This window comes from Chiloscyllium plagiosum, unplaced genomic scaffold (genome assembly GCF_037043375.1).
Source record: "Chiloscyllium plagiosum isolate Xiang-an unplaced genomic scaffold, Cpla_swu_hap1 HiC_scaffold_17, whole genome shotgun sequence".
In the NCBI taxonomy this organism is placed as follows: domain Eukaryota; kingdom Metazoa; phylum Chordata; class Chondrichthyes; order Orectolobiformes; family Hemiscylliidae; genus Chiloscyllium; species Chiloscyllium plagiosum.
In genome coordinates this window covers 873,923-894,766 of record NW_028270155.1, presented here as the reverse complement: position 1 = coordinate 894,766, position 20,844 = coordinate 873,923, and the positions used below count along the sequence as shown (strand labels likewise).

Below are 20,844 nucleotides of genomic sequence, written 5' to 3'. Positions count from 1 at the left end.
CCTGTCCCTCAGGATTTCCTCCAACAACTTGCCCATCACCGATGTCAGGCTCACTGGTCTATAGTTCCCTCGCTTGCCCTTACACCTTTCTTAAATAGTGGCACCACGTTAGCCAACCTCCAGTCTTCCAGTCACCCGTGACAATCGAAGATACAAATATCTCAGCAAGAGGCCCAGCAATCACTTCCCTAACTTCCCACAGAGTTCTATGGTACGACTGATCAGGTCCTGGGGATTTATTCACTTTTATACATTTCAAAACATCCAACACTTCCTCCTCTGTAATTTGGGCATTTTTCAAGATGTCACCATCTATTTTCCTACATTCAATATCTTCCACGTCCTTTTCCACAGTAAATACTGATGGGTTCTCAGCCTAGCTAAAGTCTTGCACAAATTTAAGGGCTGGAGTTCAGAGCCCTTATAAAAACCTGATTCTGCTATCACTGCAACAGCCGGGTCAGTGTTAATCTCCATTCAAATCAGATGGCCATTTAATTGGATCCAAACCACATGCAGGTGTAATTTTCAAGGTATGAACTCTCTTGGACATCCTCCTGGATACTGACCTACGAGTAAACTTAATCTATTTAAGTCTAATATGACTCTGTTACTGTCCTGAATCTGCATAACGACAACAATTACAATATCTTACCAGGCACGATCATGAAGAAAATTATAACTGGCCAACATTTGGTTTTGTTTTGGGATTTCCCTGTTGGCCCACCTAATGTCATTCTTATCAGGATATTTTCTGAGTGAGTCTATGCAGTTGTTTGCAATCGAGCCTTGAAGAAGGGCTTATGCCCGAAACGTCGATTCTCCTGTTCCCTGGATGCTGCCTGACCTGCTGTGCTTTTCCAGCAACACATTTTCAGCTCTGATCTCCAGCATCTGCAGACCTCACTTTCTCCTCCATCGAGTACTGTTTCCCAAGCTAAGGCAGACAGGCGAGGGTGTCCACTGCCATCAGAATACCTTGCGACTGACATGCTCCATTTGCCACATTTCCTGTAATAAAGCCAGTTGTAGCACCTGGTTGAGCTTCAGCCAAGTCACGTCAGCCAGAACTACCAGATTAATCCCAATCAGGGAATTTGTATTCTATAAGGTCCAGCTCGCTGACTTGGTTACAATTTCTACAGTTCTTAACAACTGCTGCTCAATGAATCAACTCATAAGTTTCCTGTGATTTTAAAAAAAAAATCATGTTATCTATAAGTAAGTGAAAGAAAGACAACAGTTCTGTACAAAATTGCATTCAGAAAATAGTGGAAATTTGATATTCCTCATTAGAACTGCAAACCAATAGCTTTAAAAAAAAAGCCAATTTCTAAGCATGAAACAAAACTATTTATATTCCCATTAAGGCTACAAGGGTATCTCAAAACATGCTTATATTTATTTCACCACTACTTGCACGGTTTTGCCTTATGTCTCATGCTTTGAAGTATTAGTGACTATCTCTGGGTATTCCCCTCTCCTGCTTCAGGAAAATTGACTGTGATTGGTTAGGGTCAAAAATCACATGGCACCAGACTATAGTCCAGCAGGTTGATTTGAAAACATTAGTTTTCAGAGTGCTCGTGTGAATTTTTACCTCATCCAACACCAGCACTTCCACATCATGATTGGTTAGGCCATTATCCTGAAAAATAAACTAGTGAATGGATGTCATCTCACAAAATTCATCAAAATAGGCGCATAAAAAATTATATTTTCTATATGTTGCATACTTGTCCTGACATGTTTGGGTAGTTTTGAACTGGCATTTTTCATTCTTAAGTGAAGAGCTGTCAACATTTCAGTCACTTCTTCTTTCCCAGTAGATGGAGCTGTTGAACTGCACGTCCAACCTGCAGCCTCAGCTTTCAACAGCTAACTTTACGTATGCTATGACATCTAATAAGCTATTCAGTCCCATCGGTCCCGTTTTGGATTTTATGTTCCCTGCAAGTAGATTGTCCAATCATATTAATTTGCACTATTCCATTTCACTTTATTCCCCCATCCATCATCCAATTCTCCAATCTAATTAGAATGTGAACAGTTGAGTCCTAAATCATTAACTGTGGAAGTGAGTTCCATAGCCTTTAAGCTCTATGTGAAGAAATTTTTCCTTCTATTTTAAATCGCCTACATTTAATTTTATATTTATGACACCTCAACTACGAGAAACAATCTGATTCTCTCTACCATGTCCCATGCTTTCTTTGTTCCAAATTGGATCAATCACTAAAACATAACATGAGAAATAGGAGCAGAAGTAAACTTTCTGAACATGTTCCATTATTCAGTGATATCATAGCTAATCTGATCATGTCCTTAAATTCACTTGCCTGCCAGTCCCCGATAGCCTCTCTTTCCTCTCCAAAGCCATCAAATTTTTTGATACTCACTCATAGACCCCAAATCTGATTCAAGAGTGACAGTCACTAACTATAACATACTTTGGCATGGTTGTCCATTTCAGCTTTGATCTGTCCTTGGCTCTTTCTCTTCCTTGTCTCAGTGCTACCCTTTGGCATCATCATCCAAAAAGATGGGATCGGAGTTTCACATATACCCTGACCACATCCAGCTCAAATCTCCACCATCTCTATCAGCCTTCCACTGCCTTTATTGTCAGTCTATCTAATCTTAATCTCCTCCAGTTAAAGATTGGAAAGTTCAAAGCCATTGTCTTTGATGTCTGCCAGAAACTCTATATCTTTACCACAGACTCTATTCCTCGCAATTCATACTTATCACAATGGTACCAAACTATTTATGAATTGAAGTAACTAATCAATTTACAATACATTGCATGTATATACATGTGTGTGAATATGTATGTATAATAATCACAGATGGGAAGAAGTGATGGGATAATGTTTCTCTTTTCTCCTCACCTTTTGGTTATCCCAAACATGGTATGATTTAGAGGGAATGTTTTAATCAGTTTTGAATGTTACGATTTTCAGTAATAAGTGTAAAGCAGGATTTTGTATGTTTAATTTGGAAGAATATCATGTTTATTTAGACCACTCTAAAATCTAAACCAAATAAACTTTATTCATTTCTTCTTAAACATACACATATACAGGTGGAGAATGATATCGAAAAAAATCATGCAATTGTGTTATTAACAGAAATTGAAGAAGTAAATAGGGTAAAACATTTAGGACTGAGATGAGAGATTTCTTCACCTAGATAGTGGAATCTTCTGCCACATAAAGCAGTTGAGGCTAACCATTCAATAGTTTCAAGAAGGAGATAGATATAATTCTTAGGGCTAAAGTGATCAAAGGGTTTGGGACATAGGTAGGAACAAAGTAATGAACAGTCATACTATCAGCCATGATCAAGTGGGCTCAAAGGACTGAATTGCCTATTGTTACTGCTTCTGTGTTTCTATAATATGATCAAGCAGAGTCAGCATGGCTTCATGAAGAGAAACTCAGGCCTGATAAATTTACAAGAATTCTTTGAGGAGGTAACAAGCAGGATCGATAAAAGGAAAGCAGTGGATGTAATATATTTGGATTTTCAGGAGGAGTTTGGTACTGTACCACATGTTACTACTTAAGATAGGAGTCAATGATGTTGGAGATAATATTGACAGAGGGTTGGCTAAGTAATCAAAGAGAATAAGTTGGAACAAGGAGGACATCTTCAGGATGGCAATCTGTAACTAGTGGAGTGCCATAGAGATTGGTGCTGGGACTACAATTATTTAAAATATGTATTAATGACTAGGATGAGGAAAGTGAACTGACTAGCCACGTTTGCAGCTGACCCAAAAATTCGTGGGAAGGCAAAGGGTAAGGATGATGCAAAGAGTTTGTAGAAAGATATAGACAAGTTAAGCAAGTAGGCAAAAACATAATGTGGAAAAGTTTATGCACTTTAGCAGGAAGAATAGAGGAGCTGTACACTATTTAAATGAAGAAAGACTGCAGAAAGTAATCACAAACATAATGGATTGTTGGCCTTTATTTCAAAGGAAATGGAATATAAAAGATTTTACTAAAACTATATGAGGCACTTACTTATTATGGGCCCTTTGACTAAAGAAAGATAAACTGGTATTGGATGAAGTTCAGAGAAGGTTCAGTAGGCTGATACCAAGTGTGGGGAGAGAGTCTTATGAGAAGGTTGGGCCTGCACTTACAGCTGTTATGTTCTTTTTTCTGAGATTCGTACACACTTGATGCAGCTGCAGGTGCCAACTGCTGTGAACAACAACCAAATTTTATTAAGTAAATACAGTACAAACAATGGAAAAACTCTTAACACTCTTCGCCATGCTTACGAAGCGTGTCGAGAGGTCTCCCTGAACAAAGGAACAGTCTTTATACAAAATCTTTACATCACATTTTGTGATGCCCACAAGACAACCCACCCCCCAGTCACTCCCCACAGTCACATGCCACTCAAGACACAATGTAGTGACCTAATCATCTGTAGAAGCAATGTAATGTAAATCATTCCTCAATGGTCAAATCTGTTGCAAATCGTTTTTTGAACTAGAGAGAGTGGTCAAAATTCCATCTGCAGTGTTCATGTTGATTTTGAATAGGATGATGAATAATAGGAGATGGCCATTTAAATGGCTCAGAATGGCAAGAGATGGGAATGTAAATTCCTTACGTTCTACCTGTAGAACAGAGACATCCCACTCTGCTCCCCCCCTTCCTCCAGAGCATTCAATTTCCTGCAAGTCAGTAGAGCAAATTAACTCTTCAATACCTCACTGCAATTTAGAAGAATGAGAAATGACCTTCTTGAAACATATACGATTTTTAGAGGACAAGACAAGGTAGATGTGGAAAGGTTTTCCCTTGTTGGAGGCTATAGGACATGAGAGGATAATCACAGAATAATGAGGTACATATTTAAAATGGAAATGAGGATAAATTTCTACTCTCAGAAGTTGGTGAATCTGTGGAATTCTTTACCACATAGGGCTGTTGAGGTTGAGTTGTAAAGTATATCCAAGACTCAGATACAGATTTTTAATCAGTAAGGGAATCAAAAGTTATATGGAAAGGGCAGGAAAATGGAGTTGAGGATTATTCGATCAGCCATGATCTCATTGAATGGTGCAGCACACTCAGTGGGCTGAATGGCCTACTATTGCCACTATGTCTTATGGTTTTATGGTCTATACATATGTAGATGTGTGTGCCATAAGCATACAGCTATTACACTTGTGCTCCAGCATCATGGAATTCAGTTTTTCATTGTGTTGGATTAAATCTGTACCAGACAACAATGATAAAAGATCTCCCTCCATTTCAGAAGGTGTTGAGGGTGGTGGGGGAGGGACGGGACTGAGTGTTTACTAGCAAGTTTTGAGAAGATTTGTAGCTCAGGTTGAAGTTCTGGATGTAGGTTTACTCACTGAGCTGATGTCTTTGATGGTCTTCAGGAATTCTTGGGTGAAACCAGACAGATCCAACACACGACGCTTCAATGGATTACCCAAAATTCACAAACCAGGAGCCCCCCTCAGACCCATAGTCTCGCTACCTGGAACATCAACTTAAAGATTGGCCAAGGAGCTACACCAAAGACTAAAACACCTAGCAGAAGACTCACACCACTCCATACAAGAATTCCTGAAGACCATCAAAGACACCAAGATAGAAGAGGTTGAAATAATGGTCTCCTTTGATGTAATAGCCTTGTTCACATCAATCAATATCAACCCAGCCAAGGAAACACTGACTACACTATTAGAAGACCCAAAGACACATGCACCAAACACCATCAATTTCATCAGCTAGGACAGTATTGTCAAACTAGCGGACCCATGCCTTATCACCCACTTCACTTTCAACAACAAAACCTACAAACAAACCAACGGAACACCCATGGGATCTCCGATATCAGGATTCTTAGTAAAGACAATAATGCAGAGACTTGAGCAAACAGCTCTGCCGAGCAAACAGCTCTGCCAACCATTCAACCCAAATTCTGGGTCCGCTACGTGGATGACACGTCATCACTAAACGCAACAAGTTAGAGGAAACCTTCAAGACCATCAATAATATCCTTACTGACATAAAATTCACTAAAGAAGAGGAAAACAACAAACTGCCATTCCTAGATGTCGTAGTAGAGCGAACAGCCAATGGGCAACTTCAAACTAACGTCTACAGGAAAACAACATATACGGACCAAATACTGAACTACAGAAGCAATCATCACAACATCCACAAACGAAGCTGCATCAGAACATTATTTCAATGAGCCACCCCTCACTTCAGCACAGAGGAACTATGCAGAGCAGAGGAAAATCACCTAGACAATCTATTCAAAAAGAATGGGTACCCAATGAACACAGTCCACCAATTTCTCAGCAACAAACCCAACCAAGCAGACAAAATACGTCCAGAGATCCTAGCCACTCTCTCCTACATCAAAGACATCTCGGAAATGACTGCCAGACTAATCAGACCCCTTAGCATCATGGTAGCCCACAAATCCACCAACACGCTAAAACAGCAGGTAATGAACTTGAAACACCCTATACAGACAACAAGCAAAACTAATTTCATTTACAAAATACCGTGCAAGAACTGTAACAAACACTAATTAGACAAACAGGCAGAAAACTAGCCACTAGGATACGTGAACATCAACTAGCCACAAAACGACATGACTCTCTCTCACTTGTATCCTTATATACAGATAAGGAAGGACATCACTTCGACTGACAACACATCCATCCAAGGACAAGCCAAACAGAGTCACGCATGAGAATTTCTAAAGCGTGGCATCCCAACCGGAACTCTATCAACAAACACATTGACTTAAACCCCATTTACCACCCCCTGAGAAAAAGAACAAGAAATGATGTCACCATAGGAAATGACATCACCAACCCAAGGAAACCCAGACATTTAAACAGAAAGCAGGAAACGCCAGCAGTGTTTCGTCTAGAGGCTCACTGAAGATGTTACCTAATATGGTGACAAAACATCTGAAAATGAACCTTTCAGCTCCGCGAACAAACCTACATCCTGAGTGTTTACTGTTCATATTTAGAACTTGAGAAAGTCAATTTCTGACATATGGTAAGAGACAGGATCAAACTGTTCAATGAAGTATGTCATTGAGAACATCACCTGTGCTCATTTAACCCATTTAAGGTCAGGGAATTGAGTATTACTCGCACAAAGTTTGCAAGCATAAATGTGGGTTCGTATGTTCCCAGAGTTGGGGGACAGCAAGGTCCTGACATATACACGATGTAAGTTGAGAGTTTTGCTGGGAAAGCACAGCAGGTCAAGCAGCATCCGAGGAGCAGGAATCGACATTTCAGGCATAATCCCTTCATCAGGAATGAAACTTGTGGGATGGGGGCTGAGATATAAATGGGAGGGGCTGGTGTTGGGAGGAAGGTAGCTGAGAAAGCAATAGGTGGATGAAGGTGAGGGAGAAAGTGATAAGTCGGGGGTGGGGGGGGGAGTGATGGAGGGCGGTGGTCAGTTGTGAGGCTTTGGAGTGGGATAATGTGGGGGGGAGGAGAAATGAGGAAGCTGTGGAAATCCACATTTATCCTGTGTGGTTGCAGGGTCCCAAGGCAGAAGATGAGGTGTTCTTCCTCTAGATGTTGGGTGGTAATGGTTTGGCGGAGCAGGAGGACCAGGACCGATATGTCCTTGATGGAGTGGAAGGGGCAGTTGAAGTGTTTGGCATTGGGGCGGTGGGGTTGGTTGGTGCGGGCAGAACATCCAGAGATGTTCTGTGAAATGATTCGCAAGAAGGCATCCTGCCTCCCCGATGTAGAGGAGACCACACCGGGTGCAACGGATGCAATAGATGACATTGGTAGAGGTACTGGTAAATTTCTGATGGGTGTGGAAGGATTCTTTGGGGCCTTGGACAGAGGTGAGGGGAGTGGTGTGGGTGCAGGTTTTGCACCTGCTGCAGTGGCAGAGAAAGGTGCTAGGAGTGGGGTGTGGGCTGGCAAGGGGTGCGTGGACCTGACGAGGGAGTCGGGGCGGGAATGGTCTCTCTGGAACGCTGATAGGGGTGGGGAGGGAAATATCTTTGGTGGTGGGGTTCGTTTGGAGGTTGCGGAAGCGGTGGAGGATGATGCGATATATGCGGAGGTTGGAGGGATGGAAGGAGGACAGGGGAGGGGGGGTGTTCTGTCCTTGTTACATTGGGAGAGGTGGTGTTCAAGGGCAGTGGTGTGTGAGGTGGAGGAGATGTGCTGGAGGGCGTGAACCATGTGGGAAGGGAAGTTGTGATCTTGGAAGAAGGAGGCCATCTGGGACTTTGTGTGATGGAATTGATCATCCTAGGAACAGATGCAGCAGAGGAATTGGGGGAAAAAGGGATAGTGTTTTTACAGGAGGTAAGGTGGGAGGAGGCGTAGTCTAAGTAGCTGGAAGAGTCGGTGGGCTTGTAGTAGATGTCTGTGATTAGTTGTTGCCAGAGATGATGGTGGAGAGGTCCAGAATGGGGAGTGAGGTGTCCGAGATGGTCCAGGTGAATTTGAGGTCGGGGTGGGAGGTGTTGGTAAAGTTGATGAACTGTTTAACCTCCTCATGGGAGCATGAGATGGCGCCAATACAGTCTTCGATGTGGCTGAAGAACAGGTGGGGGGTGATGCCGGTGTAACTGTGGAAGGTGGACTGTTCCACATACCCGGCAAACAGGCAGACATAGCTGGGTCCCATGCGGGTGCCCATGGCTACCCCTTTGGTTTGGAGGAAGTGAGAGGATTGGAAGGATAAGTTGTTGAGGATGTGGACCAGTTCATCCAGATGGATGAGGGTGCTGGTGGACTCGTTATGGTTGGGATAGTGTAAGAGGAAGAAACTGAGGGCTTGGAGACCTTCGTCATGGAGGATCGATGTGTACAGGGACTGGATGTCCATGGTGAAGATGAGGCATTGGGGGCCAGGGAAACGAAAATCTTGGAGAAGGTGAAGGACGTGGGTGGTGTCACGAACATAGGTGGGGAGTTCCTGGACTTAGGGGAACTGGATGGTGTTTAGGTAGGAGGAGATGAGTTCAGTGGGGCAGGTGCAGGCTGAGACAGTGGGTTGACTAGGGCAGTCAGGTTTGTGAATCTTTGGTAGGAGGTAGAATCGGGTGGTGTGGGGTTTACGGACAATGAGGTTGAAGGCTATGGATGGGACATCATCGGGGTGATGAGGTTGTGGATGGTCTGGGAGGTGAGGTCATGATCAAGGGGCCGGTAGGAGGAGGTGTCTATTAGTTGGCGCCTGGCTTCATTGGTGTAGAGGTTGGAGTACCACACTACTAGTGTCCCCCCCCCCCCCCCCCCGTCCCCGTCTGCGTATTGTGAGGGCGAGAGGTTGGAGTGGGTGAGGGGGGTGAACAGGCTGAGTCGGTCCATGTCACAGCGGTAGTTTGAAATGAAGAGGTCAAGGGCAGTTAACAGGTTGGCACAGGGTGTCCAGGTGGGTGGGGTGTGTGGAGGCGGGAGAAGGGGTGCTTGGTGGTAGGTGGCTGTCACTTTGTCCGGAGGCGGAGGCGGTGGAAGAAACATTCAAGTTCGCAGTGTGTATTGAACTCATTAATCTGGGAGCGTAGAAGGATAAAAGTGAGGCCTTTGCTGAGGACTAAAAGTTCATCCTCAGTGAGAGGGAGGTCGGGGGGAAATCGTGAACACACGACAGGGCTGGGAGCTCGGATCTGGAGTTGGGCTGGGGCTGGAGGTGGGGGTGGAGACAATCGCTTGAGTGGGCGTGATCACACATGATATAAAACAAATTTTGCTGTCTGCTCCTTCCCAGTCCTTTCATTCCGAATGTTCTGTTTAATCCCACAAGTGTTGAGTCCTGACTAGGTGGTTATGGAGAGAGCTTTTCACCTCTAGATGGAAAAGAATGAGGAGACATGTTAACTACTTACTGAAATCTTGAAATTACGACTAGCAAAATATTATGGATGCTTGAAATCTGAACCTAAAATATAAAATTTTGGAACCCCTCTGCAAATCCAGCAGTCACTGCAGAAAAGGACAGTTAATTTTTACACATTTTGTTTAGAGTGAAATAAATTGCTATTGAAACTGGTAAATGATGGATTGGTGTAAGAGCTTGTCCTTTATTATTGCATTCCTAACTTCAATTTATTGGGAATATTCCATGATCAATCTGTGTGATAATGTGGACTGTCTGTTTTAATGAGTCACTTGCAATTGGTATGTCAATGAGCAACATTCACACCTTGATTAATTTCCAAACTACTAGTTCTAGATGCTTTGAGGGAGCTTTTCATTATTGATGGGGCTGGGTATACCGTTGTTGTTGAGGGTGTGGTGCTGGAAAAACACAGCAGGTCAAGCAGTATCCAAAGAGCAGGAGAATCAACATTTCGGGCATAACCATTCATCATGTCATAATTTAATGTTGAAGATACTGCTGTGGAGCTTGTCATAGAGTCATGGATATGTACAGCATGGAAACAGACCCTTCAGTCCAACTTGTCCATGCCGACCAGATATCCCAAACCAATCCAGTCTCACCTGCCAACGCCTGGCCCATATCCTCCAAACCGTCCTATTCATAAACCCATCCAAATGCCTTTTAAATGTCGCAATTGTACTAGCATCCACCACGTCCAATGGCAGCTCATTCCAGCCTCTGCATGAAAAAGTTGCCCCTTACATCTTTCTCCTCTCACCCTAAACCTATGCCCTCTACTTCTGGATTTCCCCATCCCAGGGAAAAGACTTCGTCTATTTATCCTATCCGTGCCCGTCATGATTTTATAAACCTGTATAAGGTCACCCCTCAGCTTCTGACGCTCCAGGGAAAACAACCCTAACCTATTCAACCTCTCCCTATAGCTCAAATCCTCCAACCCTGGCAACATCCTTGTAAATCTTTTCAAGTTTCACATCATCTTTCCGATAGGAAGGAGACCAGAATTGCACGCAATTCTCCAACAGTGGCCGAACCAATGTCCTGTACAGCTGCAACATGACCTCCCAATGCCTGTATTCGATACTCTGACCAATAAAAGTAAGCATACCAAACGCCGCCTTCACTATCCTATCTACCTGCGGCTCCACTTTCAAGGAGCTATGAACTTGCACTCCATGGTCTCTTTGTTCAGCAACACTCCTTAGAACCTTACCATTAAGTGATTAAGTCCTGCTGAGATTTGCTTTCCCAAAATGCAGCACCTCTCATTTATCTGAATTAAATTCCATCTGCCACTTCTCAGCCCATTGGCCCATCTGATCAAGATCCTGTTGTAATCTAAGGTAACCTTCTTCGCTGTCCACTACACCTCCATTTTTGGTATCATCTCCAAACTTACTAACTATAGCTCTCTCTAGAATAGCACAGGGGAACCACAATTATCCGGCATTTGATAATCTGGCAACATCGCAAGGTCCTGATGCTTGGCTAACCTATGGTATCTGGCATTTAATTAACTGAATGAAATACACCCAGCCCATGTTCTTCGGATAATCGAGGTTCCTCTGTAAAAGCAGCTGGATGTTATTTCTGACAATTCCCTGTTTCTGCTTCATATTAGGTTCTTGAACTGTTTCACATCAAGGACAAGCTGACAGCTCGTCAGTTTCAGAGGGTGGCAACGATGACTTTCCTCTCGATGGTAAAGGAACAACCTGAACTCACCGACAAATACCTACTGAAGCCTCTGCTGGCACCTCTGATCTGCTGCTTGGATATCAAAGGTACAGAGATAGACAAACACCAGACATATGAGAGTGATCTCTTAGCTGAGTTACTCGTGCTCACTTGAACCATGAGCGAGTTAGAATAAGGGAATCCTTTCATCTTTTCATGAGAATTTAACCTTCAGAATTGACAATTACAGTTGTGAAAGTGCTCAGATGATGTATTTTGGAAGGTCAAGTACAAATGGAAATTATACAGTGAATGGCAGAACCCTTGGGGATACTGACATGCAGAGTGATCTGGATGTGCAGGTCCACAGATCACTGAAGGTTGCAGTGCATGCAAATGAGGTAGTAAAAAAAGCTTATGGCATGCTTGCTTTCATTGGAAGGGGAATTGAGTATAAGGATAGATAAGTTATGCTGTAGCTTTATAGAATTTTAGTTAGGAGACACTTGGAATATTGCGTTCTGTTATGGTCACCACACTGCCAGAAGGATGTGGATGCTTTGGAGGGGTTTACCAGATGTTGCTTGGTATGGGGGATATTAGCTATGAAGAAATGTTAGCGAGACTGGGTTTGTTTTCACTGGAGTGCAGGAGGTTGAGGGGTGACCTGATAGAAGTTTGTAAAATTGTGAATGGCATGGATAGAGTGGGAAGTATAAGGCTTTTTCCTAGGGTGGAGGGGTCAATTACTCGGGGACACAGGTTCAAAGTTCAAGGGGTGAAGTTTAAAAGAGATGTGCAAGGCAAGTTTTTCACACAGTGTGGTGATTGCCTGAAATGCATTGGTAGAAGAGGTGAAAGCAGACACAGCGGCACTCAAGAAGCACCTACACGAATACATGAATAGGAAGGGATACGGATTCTGTAAGTGAAGACAATTTTAATGTGGAAGGGCAAAATGTGTCAGTACAGGCTTGGAGGGACAAAGGGCTTGTACCTGTGCTGTATTGTTCTTTGTTAAAATTCTCCTCCCCTTCACCTCCCTCACCTCCCATTTGTAAGACAACAGTTCATAGAATGTGTGTGTGTTTGAATAGGTCCCCTCGCAAATGCTGTTTCATCACAGTGACAGGAAAAACTTAAAACAAAATCTAACATTACCATTGTATAAAACTCTGCATGCTATAGGTTAATAATTGATACTTCAGGTATAACTTTGCAAAGACTTGGTTAATATTAACTCAAAAAATGCAGCGTTTCTTAGGACTTAGCCTATTATAAATTAAAACACAGTCCCTACAGACCACATGCGTAAAAGTTCCAAAATCGTGCTAGTGTCCAAAAGTTAGTTTGTTTATGTAGAATATGGCAAAATTATTGATGGTATAATGTTTGATCTGTTGTAACCCTTTCGGTCTGGGTGGAAAGAAAGAAAGTTACAATGGGGCGGGGGGGGAGATGGGAATGTGGCATTGTGCTGTCAGTTAAGTGCTCCGTCCTTGCAACTTCCTAATTGAACCATAGTCAGATTTCTACCTCCAGTGAGGTAAACGTACTGTGCCTGCTGGCAACATTGAACAAATGTCCCACATTCACATCATGAGTGGTAATAGGACAACTCTTTAATCATTCCTTGTTTTCTAGTTATTTTTGAAACAACCTGTTCAGAGACATTATTACAAACTTCTAAAGCAGGTGGGACTTTAACCCAGTCTCCAAACTCAGAGGTAGGGACATCACCATTCTGCTACAAGAATCCCTTTATTCCTTGCTTTCGAAGTTTAAAAAGGAAATCTGCGCAGCTGATTTGATTTGTGCCCTGTGCCTCTCTGGTACGTCCATAGAGCATAGCCTCCCTCAGCTGTTACAAACCTGTCAGCTCCCTGCCTCCTTACCTTGTATACTCCTATCTCAGCTGATATATAGAGTCGTATGGCATAGAAACTGGTCCTTCAGCTCACCACATCTGTGCTGACCAACAAATAACAAATTACATTAATCCCATTCACCTGCTGTTGGTCCATAACCTACTATGTACTGGCATTTTAAGTAATCATGTAGATGCTTCTTAAATGTTGTGAGAGTACTTGCCTCCATCACCCTCTCTGGCAGCACATTTTACATTCCATATTTCTACCACCCTTTCGAGTGCAAAATCTTTCTTCCTCACCTCAACCTTGTGGTCCCTGGTCTCAGACACATCCTCAGACAGGGGAAAAACTTGTCTCAACCCTGTCTAAGTGTCTCATGATTTTGTACACCTCAATCAGATCCCCTTCAGCCTCCTCTGCTTCAGGGCAAACAGGCTTAACCTATCCAATCTCTTCTCATAATTGAGACTTGTCATCCTTGTGGATGTCCTGGCAAAATCTCCTCTGTACCCTCTCCAGTGCAATCATGTTCCTTCAATAGTCTGGCAACCAGAACTGCGCACAGTTTTCCAACTGTGGCCTAACCAGTGCTCTGTAAAGTTGCAATAAGACTAAGTATAAACACTTGTACAGGCCAAATGTTTCAAATTGCCAGCTTCTGTACTACAGACTCAATGTGAACAGTATTGGAGTTGGTCATTCAAAACACACATTTGCAGCAATGAGAAATTAAACAAGCATGCGATGAAGTTAATTTTTGAATTAGAATTGACTCTAACCAATATCTAATACTCAATAACTAGAGATCAGACTGTATCTGTTGAGAGAGAAACTAATTAAGTATGAGGTAAATGATTTTTCTGCAAACTGGTGTCTGACACTTTCTAACATGTTGAATGCTTCCACTATTTCACATTTGTATCCCCTGCATTGATTTGTCTTGTGCACAAATGTGATGTTTCCATGCTGCCACATTGACTATCTTTGTAGTCTCTCTGAATGGGTACAAAATTAATATAAGATGTGTGCTGTTGACTTGCGATCCCCAAGTGAGTGTCATAGAGTATTACAGCACAGAAAACGGGACATATCAACTCGATTTACTTATATCCCATTTCCCAACAAAGTATTCATCCAACTATTGCTTAAATGTTTTTGATAGTTTAGTCTCTATAATCCTTTCGAGAAGTTCCAGAAACCACCATCATCTGTGTGAAAATAAATTTTCTTCTTGTCTTAAATCTATGCCTCTTGGTTATTAATTCTTCCACTGTGGGGAAAGGTTTCTTCCTGTCTATCTATGCCTCACATAATTTTGTACACCTCAGTCAGGTTCTGCCTCAGCCTTCTCTGCTTGAACAAAAACACTCCAGTCTATCTACTCTCCCTTCATAGCTGAAACACTCCAGCCCAAGTGAGATCCTAGTGAAGTTCCTGTCTGTCCTCTCCGGTGCAATCACATCCTGAAGGGTGATGACCAGAAATACACACAATGCTCCAGCTGTGGCCAAACTAACAAGGGCAGAACGATGGCTCAGTAGTGAGCACTGCTGTCTCACAGCGCCAGGGACCCGGGTTCAATTCTAGCCTCGAGTGACTGTGTGGAGTTTGCACATTCTCCCAGTGTCTGTGTGGGTTTCCTTTAGGTACTCCGGTTTCCTCCCACAATCCAAAGATATGCAGGTTAAGTGAATTGGCCATGCTAAATTGACCATGGTGTCAGGGTTGTGTAGGTTAGGTGCATTAGTCAGGGATAAACATAGGGTAGGGGAATGGGCCTGGGTGGGTTACTCTTCAGAGGGTCGGTATGGACTTGTTGGGCTAAAGGGCCTGTTTCCACGCTGTAGGGATTCTAATACTAATGTTACATATAGCTCTTTTACAAAATCCCTGCTCTTGTATTCAATGTCATGACCAATAAAAGAAAGTATCCTATATGCCTTCTTTAACCACCTTATTTACCTATCCTACTGCCTTCAAGGGTCTGTGGATATGCACACCAAGGTCTCTCTGATTCTCTGTACCTTCCAAGGTCCTGTCATTCATCATGCACTCCCATGCCCTGTTAGCCCTCACTTTTCCAGATGAAATTCCATTTGCTGTTGTCTAGCTCATCTGACTAGCTGAATCGTCCTGTGTTCTAAAACTTTCCTCCTAGCTGATTACCATACCACTATTTCTGTGTCACCTGCAAACTTGCCGTTCAAATGTCTAACATTTGTGTCTAGGTTATTAATATACACTGCAAATAGCAAGGGGTCAGCATAAAAGCTTGCAGTATGCCACTGGACACAGATTTCCAGTCACCAAAAGCAACCCACAACTAGCACCCTCTGCCTCCTGTCAATAAGCCAATTTTGGATCCAATTTGCCAAATTACTTTGAATCTCATGGACACTCCCGTATGAGACATTGTCAAATGCCTTATTGGAGTCCATGAAAACTACATCAATGTACTCTCCTCATTCACAATGCTAGTCATCATCTCTAAAAATTATATCAAATTCGTTAAACATAATTTCCCCCTGACAAAACTATTCTCTATTAACCCTTGTCTCTCCAAGTGGAGATTAATTCCATTGCTCAATGTTTTCCAAGTTTCCCTATCATTGTTGTTCATCAGCCTATAGTTCCCGGGTTTATCAGTAACAACTTTCGTGATTGTCTGTACCCATATTATCTATCTTGCAGTCTGTTGGCCAGCGAGGATTTTGAAATTAATGTTGGACCCCTACAATATCCTCCCCTGCCTCCATTGGTAACTTGAGGTATATCTCATCTGGGCTTGGAGATTTACCCAATTTTAAGCCTACTAAAACCTCTAATACCTCCTTCCTTTCAATGTTGATTTCTTTCAAATATCTAACAGTCTCCCTCTCTGACATTTGAATCTGTGTCATCCTTTGTATTGAATACAGAAGCAAAGTTCTCACTGAGAACCATACATACATCTTCCAGCTCCCCCCACACATCTCCATGTTGACCCTTTCTGGGACCTCCAATTTTCCTGGTTATCCTCTTGCCATTTTATTGCTTCTTATATACTTATTTTATAATTAACTTTTAAAGTTTGGATTTTCCTTTATTTTTACTCGTGTTTTCTCATGACCCCTCTTCACTCTCTTAAATAAAACTCTGTACTTTCTGTATTTCTCTGGGACTTTTGTTTTTCGCCCTTGATGTCTGCTATGCGTTTCCTTTGTTTTCCTAAGCAACCCTATAAATTCCTTGACATCCAGGGTTCCCTGGGCTTATTTCTTCAAATGCACACCATGCCACCCCCACTACCTTTACGGGAACGTTTATACTCTGCCTTGCCATTCTGTTTGAAAGATTCCTGCTGCCTGATGTAAATTTTTCTAACCGTATGTGTTTCCAGTCTACTTTGCCTGGATCCTGACTTATTGTACTGAAGTCCATCTTTCCCCGATTCAGAATCTTTGTCCCTGGTCCTATGTTGTCCTTTTCCATAATCCACTGCCTCAAATCTTAGAGTTATGGTCACTATCACTGAAATGTTCTCCCATTGACATTTCTGTCACTTGCCTGGTTTCGTTCCCTAAAGTCGGGCCCCTCACTCTCTTGTAAGACTTTCTGCATGCTAACTTGAAAAGCCTGGATGCGTTAAAGAATTCGGCCCTCTAAGCATTTCACCTTTTTCTATCCTAAGTAATATTGGTGAAATTGAAATCCACTATTAATATTCTCTTATTGTGGGTGGTGTGCAGAGATATGGGGAACAGACAGGAGACTAAAACTAAGTAATAGAATCGATGCAGCACAATGAGTAGTTTCCTTCTGCGCCATAATGATCCTGTAATTCTATTATTATTTTTACACTTCTCTAAGATTTGCCGAGTTATCTGCTATTCTATCTCTCTCTGTCTATCTGGGGCTTTTTAGAAAATTCCCAACAATATGATTGCCCTCTTTTTTTTTGCATTCTACCCATTTGGTCTCAGTTGAGGAATCTTCTATGGTATCATGCCTCCTGATGCATTAATTGATTCTGATTTATGTAGCCATAAGACTATAAGGAATAGGAAAAGGAGTAGGCTATTCATCCAATCAAGCATGCTCCACCATTCAACAGGATCATGGCTGATCAACATTCCTCACATCTACTTGCTTGCCCTTTCTCCATAACCTTTGATTCCCCAATTAATCAAGAATCTGTCTATCTCAGACTTAAATATACATAAAGACTCTGTCCCCATAGCTCTTTATGGCAAGGAGTTCCAAAGACATTCAACACCCGAGAGAAGGGATTTCTCTTCATCTCAGTCTTTTTCTGCTTCACTTGGAGATTCTATACCCCAGTTCTGCCCCTCCCTCAGCCATGTCTCCATGATCGCAATGATATTACCCCAAGGTAAAATCATTTATTTTACTCAAGACTCCTTTCATTAACACAAATTCCATACAGCCTTTCCATGCTCCCTTGTGTCATCGCCTGACCATATATGCTCCGCCTGCCAGACTGACATGGCTTTTCCCCTGTACCTGCCTGTCCATCACCCCCAATTGCACCTTCACTCTATATAACCGATCCTCCTGACAAGTCAGTTTATATCCATACCAAAGCACTAACCAGCAAAGGTGTTGGTCCTGTTGGACCTGTACAAGTCCCAAATACCCCAGGACAGATCCAGTGATCAAGGAATCTCTAGCCCTCCCTCCTGCGTCAATTTTTCAACCATACATTCATCCAATCACTCCTATACGCACGAGCATGTGGCACCAGGAGTAATCCATAGATTACAACCCTTGAGCTCCTACTTCTCAATCTACACTTAGCTCCCTCGATTTCTACCTATGTCTTTGGAACCAGTGTTTATCTTGATATCTGGCTGAACACCTTCCCACTTCAAGATGCCTTACTGTTCAGTGCCATCATTGACATGGCCCCAGGGAGGCAAGGCACTATCCTGGAGTCACATCTGTGTCCGCAGACACAATTGTCTGTACCTCTCACGATTGATTCTCCAACCCGTATTGTTCTTATTTTCTCTTTCCTGACTTATACAGTTGCACTCCACAGAAAAAGCTGTTCTTGAATGAGATGTGCTTTTTCAACTATCTCCCTGCTTCCATTCTTCTCACTGATAGCCACCCATCTTTGTAAACATCCTTAAGCAGCAAACTCTCCATATCTAAAAATGTGCTATTGAAATAATTCTTAGCATTGCAGACGCACTTATACCTCCAGCTGATGCTCAAAAAGCTGGTTGATCCAGTGGGATTTAAGCCGGAAATGTGTCGCTGGAAAAGCACAGCAGGTCTTTTCCAGCAACACATTTCCGGCTCTGATCTCCAGCATCTGCAGACCTCACTTTCTCCTCCAGTGGGATTTAACCAAACTTTAAGCCAAATAAAAAAGCTTTCTTGTGGTATTAATTCTAAACTGTAGATTCGCAGAAAATACACATTTATCCCCCTTATTGACAAATCAGCTCCCTCTCCTGCCTATAAATGCTTAGTTTCCTTATGTTGGTTGAGAAATTTATGTTTGTAAAGTTGTGGCTTGAAGCTGCTCCAACCACATTGGAGTGGAGTAGAGAATTTCATTCATCAGCCTGTGACAGGTTTAATGTGTCTTTGGCAGTGTCTCCCAGTCTCTCCCCTCCCTTTTCTTTTGTGTTGCTGTGGTGAGTGTTCCATTAATCTCTCAGCTGTTGACATCCAGGGAAGTTGAACTTCAGAAGATTCAAAATTGAGATTTCTTCCTGCTCATTCCTCCAGTCCAGACACGTCTATAAATTTGAGAGATGGACTGAGGAGTCTGAGATGCCTGGTGTGAAAAATCCACTGGTTTGATATTCCTTGTGCTTCCACTGATGTAGATCCTGGTGTATTTTAATTTAAGTAGTTTTACTCAAAGACAAAAGAATGTCATTTTATGTTTACTCAATTCTCTTTCCCTCCTGCAGGTAAGATTGCTTGCTGAGGTACCGATTCCTTGGGATACCAAGTTGACTTCTGATACCTCACTGAAATTCCCATTCTGAATTTGTGGCCCGATAGTCAGTGCTGATGAATGTTGACAGTTTCAAGTATATATGGGAGATTTAAATAAAACTTGGACAAGCACATGGATTATGATGGGATAGTGTAGGAGGACAAGCTGAGAATAGTTCACAGGTCGGCGCAACATTGAGGGCCGAAGAGCCTGTTCTGCGCTGTATTGTTCTATGTTCTATATGTGCACTTAATCTTGCAGCGGCAGTCACTGATATTCACCTGGTTTGGAAATCCTGGCAGACTTTCTCCTCCACACATTTCTGTAATTATACAAAAGATAGAACAGTTAAGGGCTTAGAAATTGTGGGTTTTCTGGAAATGGGGTAGTAACTTGATATTCTTGTAAGTGGAATTATTGTAGTGACTGGGGTGGTTTGGTCAAAGGAATATAAGTATTGCTGTTGCTTTGCAATGTGAGGCAGTGGGGAACTGTTCAACATGAGTCAGTTAGCAATTTTAATGAATTGCTTTCATGTTATTGACTGTTCACTTTCTCTGCCAAAGGTGTACTTGCCAATTTTACTAGACTACTAATCTCATGTGTTTAATTTATTTTAATAATATGGTTGAGAAATGCTTATTACTTTTAGTTCTGTGTGGGTGAATTTCGTCAGCAGGATTTCATTAGCTTGCCCATCAGCATAACCACATCCTTTGCCAAGAACCCATTAACAAGGCTCAGCAAGTAACCGCAATTAAATATTAAGAATTTAATCAATTCGCTGCAACTGAATTCTTTATCCTTTGGATTTTATCTTCTTCCCATACATGGAGCAGGAAAAAGTGGGAAACAGAGAAGACAGGTTTGGGGAGGAGAGATGGGACGAGTCGGGTGAGATTAGGCCAAAGGTCTATGCCAAAAAAAACTTAGGTTAGAATCTTAATTCTTTCTCCCTGTTTTCTGCTCATTTCATACTGACTTATTTGTTGCTAAACAATGGGAAGTTCACCCTTATGATGCATTTTTCACTGTTTTTATTCAGTCACGGAATGTGATTGACACTGGGTGGGCCAACATGTATTGCCTATCCTCAGTTGGTGGTGGAGACAGAGACCCAAAAGTAAAGTACTGTAACCTGCAAGAAGATGAAATTAGAAAGGGCATCGGAGTGTCTTTGGGTCAACGTGGACAAGATGGGACAGATGGACCCCTTCTGTGCTGTATCATTTCTATGATAGCTACCTTTGAGAAGGTAGTGGTGGGCTACTTTCTTGTATTGCTGCAGTCGTGTCCTTTTCTGCTACAAGGAACTGACCAGCAGCCTCTCTATTTAACTTTGTTCGTTCCTTTCAGATGTGGAGGGATGTAGTCAGATGGGCGCAGTGATTGTGGAAGAGTCAGAGCTGACCTGCTGTGTGGACGATATATATAAGGT

The 20,844-nt window shown here is 42.4% G+C and overlaps 1 protein-coding gene across 5 annotated transcripts in view; it reads left to right on the top strand.

Annotated features, from left to right (window-relative positions):
- Positions 1 to 20,844, top strand: part of tango6 (transport and golgi organization 6 homolog (Drosophila)) — a 207,085-nt gene that overhangs the window by 52,433 nt on the left and 133,808 nt on the right. For all 5 annotated transcript variants that reach the window (XR_015759906.1, XM_043706471.2, XM_043706470.2 and 2 more), the window contains exons 6-7: positions 11,521 to 11,683; positions 20,763 to 20,842. Coding sequence is in view for 4 of the 5 variants with exons in the window: in XM_043706471.2 (XP_043562406.2) it covers positions 11,521 to 11,683; positions 20,763 to 20,842 (243 nt within the window). In the remaining variant the exon portion in view is untranslated. The remainder of the gene's footprint in view (positions 1 to 11,520; positions 11,684 to 20,762; positions 20,843 to 20,844) is intronic.